This window comes from Hypanus sabinus, chromosome 22, assembly GCF_030144855.1.
Source record: "Hypanus sabinus isolate sHypSab1 chromosome 22, sHypSab1.hap1, whole genome shotgun sequence".
Lineage (NCBI taxonomy): Eukaryota > Metazoa > Chordata > Chondrichthyes > Myliobatiformes > Dasyatidae > Hypanus > Hypanus sabinus.
Window position 1 is genome coordinate 63,246,489 of NC_082727.1, and position 16,384 is coordinate 63,262,872.

At 41.2% G+C, this 16,384-nt stretch overlaps 1 protein-coding gene across 1 annotated transcript in view; it reads left to right on the plus strand.

Moving 5' to 3' along the window:
* The first annotated feature begins 5,414 nt into the window (after nucleotides 1-5,414).
* The window catches only part of ccdc172 (coiled-coil domain containing 172), a 63,068-nt gene continuing 52,098 nt past the window's right edge, over nucleotides 5,415-16,384 (plus strand). Inside the window, exon 1 of the mRNA XM_059948078.1 lies at nucleotides 5,415-5,800. Coding sequence (XP_059804061.1) covers nucleotides 5,722-5,800 — 79 coding nt within the window. The 5' untranslated portion in view covers nucleotides 5,415-5,721. The remainder of the gene's footprint in view (nucleotides 5,801-16,384) is intronic.

Here is a 16,384-nt window from a genome sequence, read left to right on the forward strand (position 1 = left end):
ACACATGCTGTTCTAACGTCCCTCTGATTCAGTGCCCTAGCTCTGAGATCATCGATTTTATTCAACAGAGACTGCATGGTTGTTATCAAGATAGTCGGTATTGGAAGTTTAAAACCCCGTATCCTTAAACACACTTGCATCCCTGAACAGCAACCGTGTTTCCTACGTGGAACCTGGCGAGGAGTCCGTCCACATTCAGCATTGCTTCTGTCAATTTTAAGCAGCAATAGTTCATTTAAAAGCATTAAGTCATCTTTGTTGACTGCTGTATTGACCTTGGAAGCAATTGTGTTTTTTTAGCTGTATCAGGCTAAAATGAGAATATTTAATCATAGCCATTGAGAGTTCTGCTGCCACACCAGTCACCTCGAGGTGCCCCGGAATTTCTAATGTACTATTATAACACTTGTAGGACCTTCATTACGATCCTTCAGAATTATTTTTTTGAAAACCTCCAGAACTATACACGTTACATAACTAAACAAGATGTAGTGTGATATTTAAGGTACATATGAAGAACATCACATAATCAGTCTGTATGCACTAGTGAGGAAGTACAACATAGTGCTAGTCTTAGGCCCTTTTAAACACAGCTTAATTGGGGCACATAGGGACCAGTACATTTTGCAAACTTCAGTAGCTTTCCCAGTTAGCTGAAATTTCATGGAAATAATTAAAAGGGTATAACAAAAGACAAACTAACATATAAATGAATAATAATTATATATACATATTAAAATTAATAGATCAATATATATACACAGGTAGTCCCTGAGTTACAAACATCCAACTTACGGACAACTTGTACTTACGAACCAAGGAAGGAGAACGCCGTCCGCTATTTTAAGTCGTATCGCGACGCCGTCCGCCATTTTAAGTTGGATCGCAACGCTGTCCACCATTTTAAGTCGTTGCCATTGACACTGTGTTGAGTGTTTAACTTTGTATTTGGCTTAAATTTTTCTTAGTAAGATTCACCCTGACCCCGGCCCTCCCCCTGTTCTGGTCGGCTGGTGGCACAGTGAGATCAGCGAGTTCGATCCAGTGACAGACCCCTCCCGTGTCGGGTTGATGTCAATCCAGTGACTCCCGTACCATCCGTGCCAGGTTGATTTCGAGCTCGCAACTCGACCTCGTAAAAAAAAGACACTGCCACCTCCAGTTTAAATACCCACGCGGAATACTGGGGTGGATCAAATACCCAAACCCAGCACAGCCCCCACTTGTCCCATTTAGCTTGTCTCAGTGCGGTGGTCCTTAGGATTCAGCAGACCTCGGGAGCCGGCGGAGGTCAGACCCGCTGCCCGCAGTGTTTCTGTTCCATTGACGGGAAGCGATCGCGATTGAAAATAAAGTGGTAATAATAAAGCGTTTCGAAAGAGATGAAACACCATCAGTCATTGGAGAAGCGTTAGGCTACAGTCATTCAACGATTGGAACAATTTTAAAGGATAACAGATAAAGTGAGAATAATGGAGCATGTGAAATGCCCTGCCCCGATGAAAGCTACAATTATTACTAAGCAACTTAGTGGTTTAATTATTGGAATACATACATTTCTTAAGTGTTTTATATGCATAGAAAGGTAAAATATATACTATATACTAAGACAAACGTTTGACAAACTGATGCTAAATAATACCGGATGTACTTGTTCCGACTTAAGTACAAATCCGACTTAAAGATGGACTCAGGAACGGAACTCATGCAAAACCCGGGGACTGCCTGGGAATATATATATAGATTAATGATTCCTTAAAGTTGTCAGTAGCCAGGGGAGGTAGTGGGGATAAGATCCCACTACCTATTAAATGCTCCCAAAGGCATACACCCAAACAGCCTCTGACCACCAAGTCCAGCTCCTGACCTTCATGTGTGGCTTAGTTACTACGCCAGCAGAACTATTTCTACTGACAGAAGGAGCAAAGGTGTTTTACTGGCACTTTAAAACCAGTGATGTTGGGCTCATCAGCCCTAGTTGACAGCTCATCTGGGCGAAGGAAAACTCAGATCTCAAACCTCTGCTACCTTGAGGCTATACCCATTCATGGGGTAGGCTTTAGAAGTAAACCCCAAGAAATAGTCTGGAGCTGAAAGAAGACAGTCCTACGCTGTGTTCATCATTGACTGGCAACTCCTGTGATGCTCCTGGTGTCAAACTGTATCAGTCTCTACCATTCCTTTGCATTCATCAGCTGCATAGCCAACAACTTGCTCTCCATATTGTACCGCCTTAGCCTGCATACTGGCTTGTGTATCACATAGACAGCTAAGAGGCAACATCCATGGTTGACCTCAATCAACAGAGGTCCCTGAGATTTAGATGAAATACAGAACAAATTAGCACACTATCAATACTACCATAGTACTATAAAATTGTAAATTAATTTATAATAGTTATCAATGGAGGAATTCATCCAGTGCACCTGTACACTCCCATGTTCTTTTGACTGGACGTAAATGAATAAAATCAGTGCAGACACCTAGCATTGGTAATGGACTGCCTTCATACACCAATTCTTCATTTTCATTGTAACATTCAAAATGATTGTCAATACCTTCAAATTCTTTGTAGTTCCTAACTTGCTTGAGTAGTGAAATCATTTTACTTTCACTCACTCCAAGCCTGAAGTTGTCTTACTGCTTATTTCTCACCAACTATCAGCGCTAAGAATCATTGATTTTTGATGACAAGCACATACAACTGATGCTATTTAAAAACTGTTCAAGTTCACACTATGCATGGTACAGTGTCTGGACAATTGTGATATCATTCACAGTATGCAAATCCCTAAAGGTGAGGAATTACCAATCAGTAAAAGGAATAAACAAGGTTCACTATATGGTATTTCAATATGGATAGATCACACCATTTATGAATATCGTAGAGCTGCCAATTGAGTACAATTAATTACTTCAACAAACGAGAAACCTCTTTCCGACTGGCAATCTAACAGGATAATAGATGAAAAATCACCCAATATATAGACAAAGCCTGTCATCTCCTCAAAGATGAATATTTAATTGTATATTCTACCATTAAATTAGATTTGGCAGTAAAGGTTTCAAATCAAAGTTTGATCTAGATTTAAAACTACATTATCCAAAAGCACATGTAATTATAACATAATATAAATTATAACATTGGAAAAATACTGCTTCACATGTAGGAACAGAATTGACCAAAAATCTTAACTTGCTACGCATAATACTTGGTCTAATAGCACATACTGAAACTAACAATGGAGAGAACTGATCTTGAGTTAAAACCTCCTATAGACCTAAACAGAATTGATCTATGTTTTGTAAAATACCTGAGTTGGAAAATCCTGGACAATTTAAAAGTAGTATTACGGATGAAGGGAAGTGAAAATATTAAAGTTCACAGTAAATTTATTACCATTTGGTACACATTTGTAACCATATATAATCCTGAACATGTTCAGGAAATTACCACATTAGATCTTTATTATTCCAGAAATCAAAATCTAAAGAGCAGAGGCAGAATAATCAAAAGATCTGAAACACCATTAAGGTATTCCAAACAATGTGTGACTGATAAGAGAGTTAGCAATGCTCAACCTGTGATTTTAAGGGAGAAGTCCATTAATTTATACAGTAACAATTCCTAGAAATTACACAAATACACCAAGAACATGAATCACTTCTCCTGGCACCAACACATTAGCCATTTGTCGTAGGGTTGTTAAGTAATAAAATTGCTAATTGTGGAAAAAAACCACATTGACTTCATTGTATAAATCAAAGTATGTTTTTGGACAAAATAATTATAATTCAGAAGACACTAAAAAGCACTAGAGGTAGAGAAGTCATGGTCAATTGCACTGTCTTGCCAGTAATAAGCCTGTACTGGAGCTGGCTCCAGTTTTCTTCAACTGCTTTCCTATTGGATGCAAGTAGTTCAACCATTATTACATAGCTGTTGCTGAATCTAAATACCATAGGTATCATATTGGTGATGGACAACGATACTAATTGGTACCATCAGATACACTAATTGGCTTTTATGGTCATCTTTACCCACTTTTATGGAATGGTAAAACAAAGAACACTAAAAGTCCCCTAAAACCACAGCTATCTGGAACAAAGAGAAATTAAGACTGCTAGTAAAGTCTCAGTTCTTGAAAAATTCAAACTGTCTGGCCTATCAACCTTAAGACTAATTCATGAAATGTACAGTGCATACAAAAAGAAACATTTCAAATTCTATCCTTATAATTCATGATCATGCTTGAATTAATAACAAAGTGAAAATGTAATTTTTAAGGAGTAGGGTAGCAGCATGCAGTAGCTTTTACTGTGCAAGCAGCTATGCTGTCACAAATTTACAACTTTCAATCAATATAAATGGTATAATCATACCAGCACCGTAGAGGTAATGAGTGGAGGCAGCTTCAGATTTATACTGGTTTCTTATAGTATGATTAATGAGTGAAAATAGGATATTTCTGCATGCTAAATCAATTTGGTTTATAATCTCTAGGTGGTAGTAAAGTTGTTAGAACATCATTGAAAAATATTTATTAACATTAAACATTTATGGTTAATATAAAAATCAAAATTACTTAGTATATCCATATCAGCATTTTGCAGTGGACAAAAAGTCAATGGCTCTGGAGAGTCCTAGTGCATCTGGACAGTATTAAGTGTTCACTACTTAAATTGGCCTTTGGAAGGGTAGATCAATGGACAGAACAAAGCAGTTGCACTATGTTTGTACAGATATATGAATAAAAACGAGCACAGAAATTTGCATAAAACTAGTAATAAACTTCACAAAATGAGTTAAATTGAAAGAAATGTTATTGTAAAAAGTATCTTGAGAAACAGTATTTTAAAAGGGAAATCGTTAAACAAATACCATTTATCACTAGGGTTAAAATTACATTTGAGCATCTCAGAAGCTGGAAGGCATGTGAGAAATTGCTGGAACATTACTAATCACTGTCAGCCTTCAATGATCTGGCACACCAGGATGTTTGGAAGCTCCACTGACAACCGAACTAGACATTATTGTTATACCCCCCCCCACACACCCCTCAAATTCGTTGTTTTGTTTTACAGATGCTACAATTAATATAATAACTCTTTCCGTGGAGTATAAAGCGAAACAGGAAACGGTGACGGGAAATCTGGTCTTGGTGTGTGGAGGGAGCGGGACTTAATGATTCAGATGCTAAAGCGGATTATCGTGTATGTTTTACTGTCACCATACGATTTCGAGTTTTAAACACAAAAAGAAGCACATTTAAAGAGTGCAAGTTTCCTCTCAAAAATGAATCTTCCATTTTTATATAGTTCCTTACTAATGATGTCCTTCGGCATGACAATCCGACAAGAAAGCGTCGCAAATTCGGTACCGCCGGCTGCGAATTTTCTTCCCGCGGCGCGTCCGTTTTCCTGCTCGATGCTGCGCATGCTCGGCGCAGCCGGCTGCCGGTTTTTCTGCTTGGCGTAGCGCGGCGAGCCTCGGGCGCATGCTCGGTACGGACGCTCCCAGATTTCCCCGTTCGATGATGCGCATGCTCGGCGCAGCCGGCTGTCGGTTTTCCCGCTTGGCGGAGCGCGGCGAGCCTCGGGCGCATGCTCGGTACGGACGCTGCGCTGGCGGCCGATGTGTGAGGGCTGAGGTCCACGAGGTGTGTTTCCCGCACTGCTGCTTCACTCCGCCAAAGCACCGACTGGCCTCCATTTTATACCATGAGTTTTGACAATTTATTCGAAGAGATCCTGATGACCGAACAGAAGGCTTTGGAAAAAAGACAGTACCTCCAGAGTGGTAAATGAAGCCTTTTCTCCCTGTACACAGCGCACCATCTGGGGAGGTTGAATGCTCTCAAGGGCGACGAGGACCCGCAGGTTTTTCCCCAGCAGCCCAGACCGAGACCTAGTTCACTTTGCTCTGGCATCTAATTATATTCCTGAGTAACGCAGGCAAAATACTGGAGGAACTCAGCAGCTCAGGCAGCATCGATGGAAATACATAAACATTAGATATCTCAGACAAGGGACAATCTGCAGATGTTGGAAATCCAAACAACACACACAAAATGCTGGAGGAACTCAACTGGCCAGGTAGCATCCATGGAAAAAGTATAGTCGATGTTTCGGGTGGAAATCCTTCAGCAGAACTGGAGAAAAAAGGCTGAGGAGTAGGTGGGGAGAGGGCAGAGAGAAACACAAGGTGTTAGGTGAAACCAGGAGGGCGGAGGGATGAAGTAAAGAGCTGGGAAGTTGGTAAAAGAGATACAGGGCTGGAGAAAGGGGATCTAATACAAGGAGACAGAAGGCCATAGAAGAAAGGAAAGCTTGGAGGGGTAGCAGAGTGAGGCAATGGGAAGGCAAGGAGATAAAGTGAGAGAGGGCAAAGGATGGGAACAGGTGAAGGGGGGGCATTACCAGAAATTCAAGAAATCAATTTTCATGCCATCAGGTTGGAAGCTACCCGGATGGAATATAAGATGTTGTTCCTCCAACCTCAGTGTAGCCTCATCGCAACAGTAAATGAGGCCCTGGATTGACATATGAAATGGGAATGGGAGGTGGAATTAAAATGGGTAGCCACTGGGTAGCTTCTTCGGGCAGATCTAGCATAGGTGCTCGGCGAAACGGTCTTGCAATCTAGGATCTCAGCCCATAATGTCCCTCCATGGATGCAGACTGATCTGTTGAACTTCTTCAGCATTTTGTATATGTTACTGCACAGCTCCATCATCTGTAGAATATCTTGTGTTTAGATTACATTCCTGGGTGATTCTGGTGAGGTCCTGCAGTGAGTGAGGTGTTGTGCTGCTGTGGGAGAGACTGTGGTCTCAATAATGGGTGTTCTGGATCCAAATAGTTATTTTATGTGTGTTAGACTGAGCGTGACACTGCTGTTGTTAAGCCAGAGGTGACTGCTGACGTGGCCTTTCAGAGTTTGCCAACTGCTATTAGATACAAAGATTACAGTTCCAAGGCAGTCCGCGAACGTCCATAGTTGATTTTTTCCTAAATCAGTATTATCCGTTTTCTGTAGTTCATGATCATAATTATGTGCCATGTCGTATGACATGAGTGATCAGAGTCTTTCTGTAACCATCATTGTTCTTGACAAATTTTTCTACAGAAGTGGTTTGTCATTGCCTTCTGGATAGTGATTTTACAAGGGTGAACCTAGCATTTATCAATATTCTTCAGAGGTTGTCTGCCTGATATCAGTGGTCACATAACCAGGACATGATGTGCAACTGCTACTCATACAACCATCCACCACCTGCTCCCGTGGCTTCACAAGACCCTGATTGGGGGTGGGGGTGAAGGGGGAGGGCTAGCACATGCTACACCTTGCCCAACAGCAACCTCCAGGCTAGTGGAGGGAAGGAGTGCCTTACACCTTGATAGAGATGTATCTCCATCCACCACCCGTTTCTGCAGTTGCTCACATCATTATCACTCTTCGCACACAGTTCAATCATTCTAATATTATCCAAAAATTAAACCAATGGAATATATACCGTACCCAGTCATTAATGAATACCACAACACCACATTATTATTGCTTGAAAATGTTTTAAATATATGGGAAAATGTATAAAGTTTCTGAAAGTCATATTTTCCTAACCTAGGAAACAATTCCATAATGTCTCTATGCCAAGAGGCAATATATACACAGTGACCACTTTATTAAGTTTGTTAATGCAAGTATCTAATAAGAAACTCAATGTATCAAAGTATGCAGACATTGGCAAGAGTTTCGGTTGTTTAGACTAAACATCAAAATGGGGAGAAATGTGATTTAAATGACTTTGACAGTGAAATGATTGTTGTTACCAGATGGGATGGTTTAAGTATCTCAGAAATTGCTGATCTAAGATTTTCACCCACACCATCTCTAAAATTTACGGAGAGTGGTGTTCAAACCAATAAACCTCCAGTGTGTGGCAGATCTCTGAGTGAATATATCTCATTAATGAAAAAGAACAGAGGAGAATGGTGGGATTGGTTCAAGTTGACCCGAAGGTAACAATAACTCAAATATCCATGTGTTACAACAGTGATGTGCAGAAGAGCATCTCTGAGTGCACAACACATCGAATCTTGAGGTGAATGGGCTACAGCAGCAGAAGACCATAACAGGTTCCAGTCAAGTACCTAATTAAGTGGCTACTAAACGCATATGAAGTCTTGTCTGCATTGAGCTAAGATTTACGTATTGTGTAAAAGGCAAGAGTGGATATCAGACCGCTGGAAAATGATGCTGAAAGGGTAGTAATAGGGGATAATCAAGTCAAGTCAAGTCACTTTTTATTGTCATTTCGACCATAACTGCCAGGACAGTACATAATAGAAATGAGGCAACGTTTTTCAGGACCGTGGTGCTACATGAAACAATACAAAAACTACACTGAACTACATAAAACAACCCAAAAAATCTACACTGGACTACAGACCTACCCAGGACTGTACCCATAAAGTGCACAAAACTGTACAGGTATTATAATAAATAATAAACAAGACAATAGGCACAGTAGAGGGCAGTAAGTTGGTGTCAGTCCAGACTCTGGCTATTGAGGAACCTGATGGCTTGGGGGAAAAGCTGAAAAGCTGTTACATAGACTGGTCATGAGAGCCCGAATGTTTCGGTGCCTTTTCCCAGATGACAGGAGGGAGAAGAGTTTGTATAGGGGTGCCTGGGGTCCTTTATAATGCTGTTTGCTTTGCCGATGCAGCATGTGGTGTAAATGTGTGTAATGGCAGGAAGAGAGACCCCGATGATCTCAGCTGACCTCACTGTCTGCTGCAGGGTCTTGCAATCTGAGATCATGCGATTTCCGAACCAGGCAGCTGCTCAGGATACTCTCAGTACAACCTCTGTAGAATGTGATGAGGGTGTGGGGGTGGGAGATGGACTTTCCTCAGCCTTTGAAGAGAGTAGAAGTGCTGCTGGGCTTTCTTTGCTATGGAGCTGGTGAGATTCTCCGCCAGGTGAACATCAAGAAATTTGGTGCTCTTAACAATCTGTACCAAGGAGCTGTCGATGTTCAGTGGAGAGTGGTTGTTCTGTGCCCTCCTGAAGTCAACAACCATCTCTTTTGTTTTGTTCACATTAAGAGACAGGTTGTTGGCTCTGCAACAGTCTGATAGCCGCTGCACCTCCTCTCTATATTCTGTCTCGTCATTCTTGCTGATAAGACCCACCACAGTCATGTCATTGGCAAACTTGATATGGTTCGAGCTGTGTGTTGCAGCACAGTCGTGGGTCAGCAGAGTGAATAGCAGTGGACTGAGCACACAGCCCGGGGGGGGGGGGGGGGGGGGGTGGTGGCGGCCCTGTGCTCAGTGTGATAGTGTTGGTGATGCTACTTCCGATCTGGACTGAATGAGGTCTCCCAGTCAGGAAGTTTAGGATCCAGTTGCAAAGGGAGGTATTCAGGTCCAGTAGGCTCAGCTTTCCAATCAGTTTCAGAGGAATGATTGTGTTGAATGCTGAACTGAAGTCTATGAACTGCATTCGAACATAAGTGTCTCTTTTATCCATGTGGGTTAGGGCCAGGTGGAGGGTAATGGCAATGGCGTCGTCTGTGGAACAGTTGGGACGGTATGCAAACTGCAGGGGATCCAGTGAGGGGGTAGCAGGGTCTTGACGTGCTTCATTTTGAGCCTCTCGAAACACTTCATGATGATGGATGTGAGTGCAAAGGGACAGTAGTCATTGAGGCAGGACCCTGAAGACTTCCTCAGCACGGGGACAATGGTGGCGGACTTCAAATGGTAGATGAACCGAATACGTATTTTGCATGAGTCTTCATTGTGGAAGACACTAGCAGTATGGTGGAAGTTCCAGGTGTCAAGGATCATTAAGTGTATGAAGTTACCATAACTAGAGAGAAGGTTCTTAGGAAACAGAAAGGTCTGGAGGTAGATAAGTCACCTGGATCAGATGGTGTACACCCCAAAATCCTGAAAGGTGGCCGAAGAGATTGTAGAGGCATTATTAATGATCTTTTAAGAATCATTAGCTTCTGGAATGGCTCCAGAAAATGGAAAATTGCAAGTGTCACTTCACTCTTCAAGAAGAGAGAGAGGCAGATGAAAGGAAACTATATAGGTCAGTTAATCTGACCTCAGTGGTTGGGAAGATGCTGGAGTCAATTATTAAGCATGTGGTCTCAGGGTACGTAGAGGCACATGATTAAAATAGCCATGGTCAGCATGGTTTTCTCAAGGGAAAATCTTGCCTGACAAACTGTTGGAATTCTCTGAAGAAATAACAAGCAGGATAGAAAAAGTAGAATCACATAATGTTGTGTACTTGGATTTTCAGAAGGAGTTTGACAAGGTGCCACTCATGAGGCTGCTCATCAAGATATGAGCCCATGGTATTACAGGAAACATTCCAAGAAGAATAAAACAGTGGCTGGTTGGCAGGAGGCAAAGAGTGGGAATGAAGGGAGCTTTTTCTGTCTGGCTGCTGATGACTACTGGTGTTCCACTGGGGCCTGTGTTGTGACCAATTCTTTTAACGTTATGTTTCAATAATTTGGATGATGGAATTGATGGCTTTGTTGCAAAATTTGCAGATGATATGAAGATAAATGGAGGGTCAGGTAGTTTTGAGGATGTAGAGAGGCCACAGAAGCATTTAGACAAATTAGAATGGGCAAAGAAATGGCAGATGGAATATAGTGTTGATAAGTGTATGGTTATGAAAGGGTAGACTATATTATATTATATTATATTATAAATGGAGAGAAAAGAGAAAAAACAGAGGTGCAAAGTGACTGTAGAGTCCTTATGCAAGATTCCCTAAAGGTTAATTTGCAAGTTGAGTCTATGGTGAGGAAGGCAAATGCAATGTTAGCATTCATTTCAAGAGGACTAGAATATAAAAGCAAGGACATAATGCTGAAACTTTATGAAGCACTGGTGAGGCCTCACTTGGAGTATTGTGAGCAGGTTTGGGTCCCTCATCTTAGGAAGGGTGTGCTGAAGCTGGAGAGGGTTCAAAGGAGGTTCATGAAAATGATTCTAGCATTGAATGGCTTGTCATATGAAGAGTGTTTGATAGCTCTGGGCCTGTATTCAGTAGAATTCAGAAGAATGAAGGGTGACAATTGAAACCTATGGAGTGGTGAAAGTCTGATAGAGTGGAAGTGGAGAGGATGTTTCTTATGGTGGCAGAGTCTAAGACCGGAGGACGCAGCCTCAAAATAGAGGGGTGTCCTTTTACATCAGAGAAAGAAGAGTGGATACCAATACTACAGCTTCAGTGGTCTTGCTGAGTGGCTTTCCTGCTGTGCTCTTTTTGTTTACCAGAGAGCTTTGACAGCAGTTTAAGCAAAATCCAAGTGTCCTTGGTGTCACACTATCCAAGTAGTGTAGTGGCACTGTACTGGAACTATTTTGACACAGAAATAGTAAATATACTATATCATATTTCTAATATTTTGATTTTCCTCTTGCACCCACAGAGACACAATAAGCATAGAGCATCTCTATGCTGCTTATTCTCTTGGTAAAACTTGGAATTTCCTCGTGTTTGCTTGGAATTTGTTGAGTACAACACACATTTTCTACTCTGAATTTGTTCCTAGTTGCAATATTATCAGTACAATGTTTTTGAAATCCCATGCTTTCAATCCTAATCTGGATTTTTATGTTTGAAAGTTTTTATCTGGTTATTAAATTAGCAAGCAAACATATTCACCCAAGACCAAGTAAAAGAAAGTATTATCACTTAAGATCATCAGAAAATAAAAAAAAGGACTAATTATCACATAGTTCTTCACTGGAACAGCTTTCTTCCCGGCAGCACTGGGGCTCTTGTGCATAGCTTCAGCCAAATGAAAAAGCTAATATTTCTGAGAGATATCATGAGTCTGAAATACAAGGAACCATTTGGCTGTAAATTGACAGTATTGGAACTCATGTTTTTCTTGTGTTTCCACACCCCTGTATCTGATATTATCAGCATGGCTTTCTATTCCCTCTCCCTCAAACGTTTAAACAGCAATTCCTGTTTTTTACTATTTGTTTAATTAACCAATGAGATTGCTTCTGAATTCCTTTTTCCAATATTTTTATTAAATTTCATATATACAAATACAGCATCCACAAGGATACTTATTATAAATCAAAATAAGATAGCACAAAATGTGCTATATATAAATCACACTGATGCAATCACAATATCCCATATTCATGATCATCAAATAAAATAAATTGAATTATGAAATACAATAATATTTGGTCACTTCAAGATGGCGGCGCGACGCAGCGCGCAGCAGCCGCTCCAGGAATGAATATCTGTTATCTGTAAGTAGGGGCCGTGTACAATCCTGATTTGATGGAGATGGACGTGTGAAGCACGGAGGAACATCTGGTGGAACTTTTGAGATGTCTGTTTTGCTGCCACTGCTACTGTGCAATTGGAGAAATCTCCGGGAGGAAGGCCCTGAATCCTTGGCTTTGCCTTTTGCTTGGTAGCCAGTGCCAGGGTCAAAACACTCGGCAGAGATGGTGCTTGGTGTTGGAGGGCTGGTCGGAGGCTTGAAGTTTTTGGACGGACTCGGTGTTGGCTGTGGTCAGAGCTCCCGAAGTGCTGTATCGGCAAGCTGCAGCGCTGGAGGTTCATGGCAGGAGTTTTTCCTCCTCCTACCATCTGCGTGAGATGATGGGCTGTCGGGACTTTGAAACTTTCTTTTAAACCGTGCATGGATTGCTCTTTATCAGATTAAGGTATTGCTTTGCACTGTTGAAACCATATGTTATAATTATGTGGTCTTTGTCAGTTAGTCTTTTATCAATTATGGCAGGGGTGTCAAACTCATTTTAGGTCACAGGCCGGATTGAGAAAAATGCGACTTCATGCGGGCCGGATCAGTTGTGCATGCGCGCGTGCTCCCACAGCTTTAGTTGCCTTCATTTTTTCAACCTGCTCTCATGTGTCTCAGTCTCTGCTATATCTAAAATTGTTTCACTTTACGAATTTCATTTTTTATGAAGCAGATTGCCTAGCAAGCATTCTTTTTATGATTTGTATTAACTTACAGACGTAGATTACAAGAAAGTATGCAACGAGAAAGAAACGATGCTATTTCGGCTCAGATTGTTTTGGGAGCCATACGTTTTCCATTAATAAACCGTTTGAAATCGAGCATTAGCAAACACAAATGTAGACCTAACACAGGGGTGTCAAACTCAAATACACAGTGGGCCAAAATTAAAAAATCGGTACAAGTTGAGGGCCGGACTGGTTCAGCGTTTATTGCAAAACTTATTGAAATGAATTTATTACACATATTAACCTGAAACTATCAAAGCTTAGGTTATTGCCTACAAAAACAACATTGAACATTAAATAAATAAAAAATCATTAAATATCATTAAAACATTAAATATTTCTTATGGCTTTATCTGCAGCTTTTCTGGAGTAATTTCTAATAAAAACATTTTTCCACAGGCCAACACTCTGTGATTCACAATAGTCTAAGCCAGATACTTGGCATCTCATCTTGGATGCAAGTTCATCAATGTTTGGAGTCAGGCTCTGAGCTGAGGAAATCCTTAGAATTGAGTGAAGGTGTTCATCAGAAAGACGACTCCTGTGTGATGTTTTGTTTATCTTCATCAAAGAGAACAGTTGTTCACACAGATATGTGCTGCCAAACATAGAGAGCATTTTGAGCAGCTTGGGTACGCAGCTGGGGCATTGTGTCGGGAATGAAAGGTAGAAACTGTGCAGCGCCCACGGAGTCATACTTTGCCTTGAGTGTGTCACAACATTGGAGTTCAATCAGCTCCATTTGTATGTTGGTTGGTGCGCTTTCCACGTCAGCTGCAAATGGATTACTGAGCGGTTCAAACCTGCTTTTTTGGGCTTCAAAGTCGGCAAATTGCCGTGTGAAGTCGGCACTAAATTTTTCAGCAAACTTTGCACGTGGGAACACTGCGGTAGAAACCTGCTCTTTCATAGTTTGGCAACATGGAAAATGGCTCAAGTTTTCTTGCTGCATCTGCATCTCCCACAGGCGCAGCTTGGTTTTAAAAGCCCTCACTGCAGCGTACACGTCTGTGATCACACGACCCCGCCCCTGAAGTTGCAGGTTGAGCGCATTGAGATGGCTCGTGATGTCACACGGAAACGCCATTTCACAAAGCAACTTTTTATCCCGGAGCTCTGTTGTGTCTTTCCCATTGCTTTCCATGAACTAACAAATCTCCTCACGCAACTCGAAACATCTTTTCAGCACTTTTCCTTGGATTAACCATCGCACCTCTGTGTGATAGGGCAAATCATTATATTCTGAACCCAACTCCTCCAGAAATGACTTGAACTCGCGGTGATTTGAACCTTTGGCTCTTATGAAGTTAACTGCTCATGTTATGGTGCTCATTATATGTTCCATTTTCAAGGCTTTGCCACTCAACGATTCCTGGTGTATGATGCAGCGATAAGCTGTCAGCTCACCTGCGCCGTTTTCCTCCCGCATCTTCTCCCAGATCCTGCCCACCAATCCGCTCTTTTGACCGCACATCGCGGGCTTCTGTTTCTTGTCCAGATGCTTGTATTTGTCGTGGTGTTTCGTTTCAGTGTCGTCTTACATTATATTCTTTAATTACAGCCACACTGTCTCCGCACACAAGACAAACAGGTTTGCCCTTTATATCTGGGAACATATACTCTGCTTCCCACCCACCTTGAAAACCCATTTTCAAAGTCCACCTTTCATTCAGCCATTTTTGGGGTGAGGGATAGCTGAAAGTTGACCACACGTGACTAGCGCCATAAGGATGCTGATGAGAGAGTAAGGCAAGCGCAAGCAATGCACTGGCAGTGCATTGTGGGATTTGTAGTATTAGTTGTGCATGCAATATACTGGCGGGCCAGCTCTAATAGAAAAAAATTATTCATTAATGATATTCAGGAAATAAACCAGGGAAACCGAATAAACACCAAAAACCCTGAAAACCTGATACCTGAATAAACTCAGTATTAGCCATATCATACGCCATAGGTGCTTCGATTACTGGGGCCAGCTTTAATAGTAATTAGATATTATCTCGCGAGCCAAAGATAATTCCACTGTGGGCTGGATTTGGCCCGCGGGCCTTGAGTTTGACATATATGAATTATGGTATTGTCTGCACTGTTGAAACTATATGTTAACTATAACTATATGTAACTATGTGGTTTTGTGTATGTCTTTTAGCTGTAGGTTTGTCTGATGGGTTTGTAGTTCCTTTCTGAGGAACGTGCTAAGACGGTAGTGCGATATCAATACGCAACAGCCTCTCCTGACTCTGGATTGGGGATTATCAAATGTTAACGTGGTTTCTCTTGTGTGGTCTGTTTTGTGCTTTTTCGTGATATCATTCCGGAGAACGTTGCTTCATTTTTTAACTGTATTGTATTTGTGGTTTATAAATGACAATAAACTGAATCTGAATTTATATTATAAAAAAATTTACACCCACTACCAAGACAAAGCTGGTTGGTAAAAAAAAAACAGGAGAATAAAAAGCATACTTTACTAATAAAGAGTGCTTTATGATAATAGCTCAGATCTATATTTTAATAACAATAACAATTCAAAGGTTTTAAAAATAGTTAAAGGGTCCCCATATCATTTGAAAATCTTGGTTAGACTCAGAAAATGAACAACAAATCTTCTCTAAATTTAAACATGACATAACATCACATAACTATTGAGCATGTGTAGGGGAGGCAACCTCCTTCCATTTAAGCAAGATCGCCCTCTTAGCCATACGAGAAATAAGAGCCAGTACCCACAAATGAGAAGGCTCCAAAATTATAGCTCTTTCCTCAACAGTACCAAATAAGGCAGTCACAAGGGATTGGGCTTAAAATTAACTTTAAAAAGTACAGAAAAAATTTGGAATTCATCTTTCCAATATTTTTTAAGGCTCGAACATGACCAAAACATATGAATGTCGTGTTTCCCGTTAGCTGTTCCCCTTTAATGCTTCTTTCTCCCTGATTATGCCCCAATTTCAGTCACTAGATCTCCATTTGCTGCTAGTTTACTCAATTACAGTACACCTGGTTTTCATCAGAGACTGGGAAATAAATACGATGGCATCACTATCACAGGTTGCCAGTTTGTTGGCTTATTCCCATGTGATAACTTTGTTTCTTGACTGTTTAGAACCATTTGTTTAAGTTCTGCTCCAGTTTCAAGATATTCCATGAAAACCCCATCTCCGTGTCAAGACTCCATTTCAGAGCTCCGTGTCAAAATTCCTCCGGTTTGCTGTTCAACGTTCACATCTGCACCTGCATCCCCAACTCAATCTCCATACCTGTGCCCTGCACTTGGGTTCTGCTCTGTCGTTCCATGCATCAGTGAATGAATGAAGC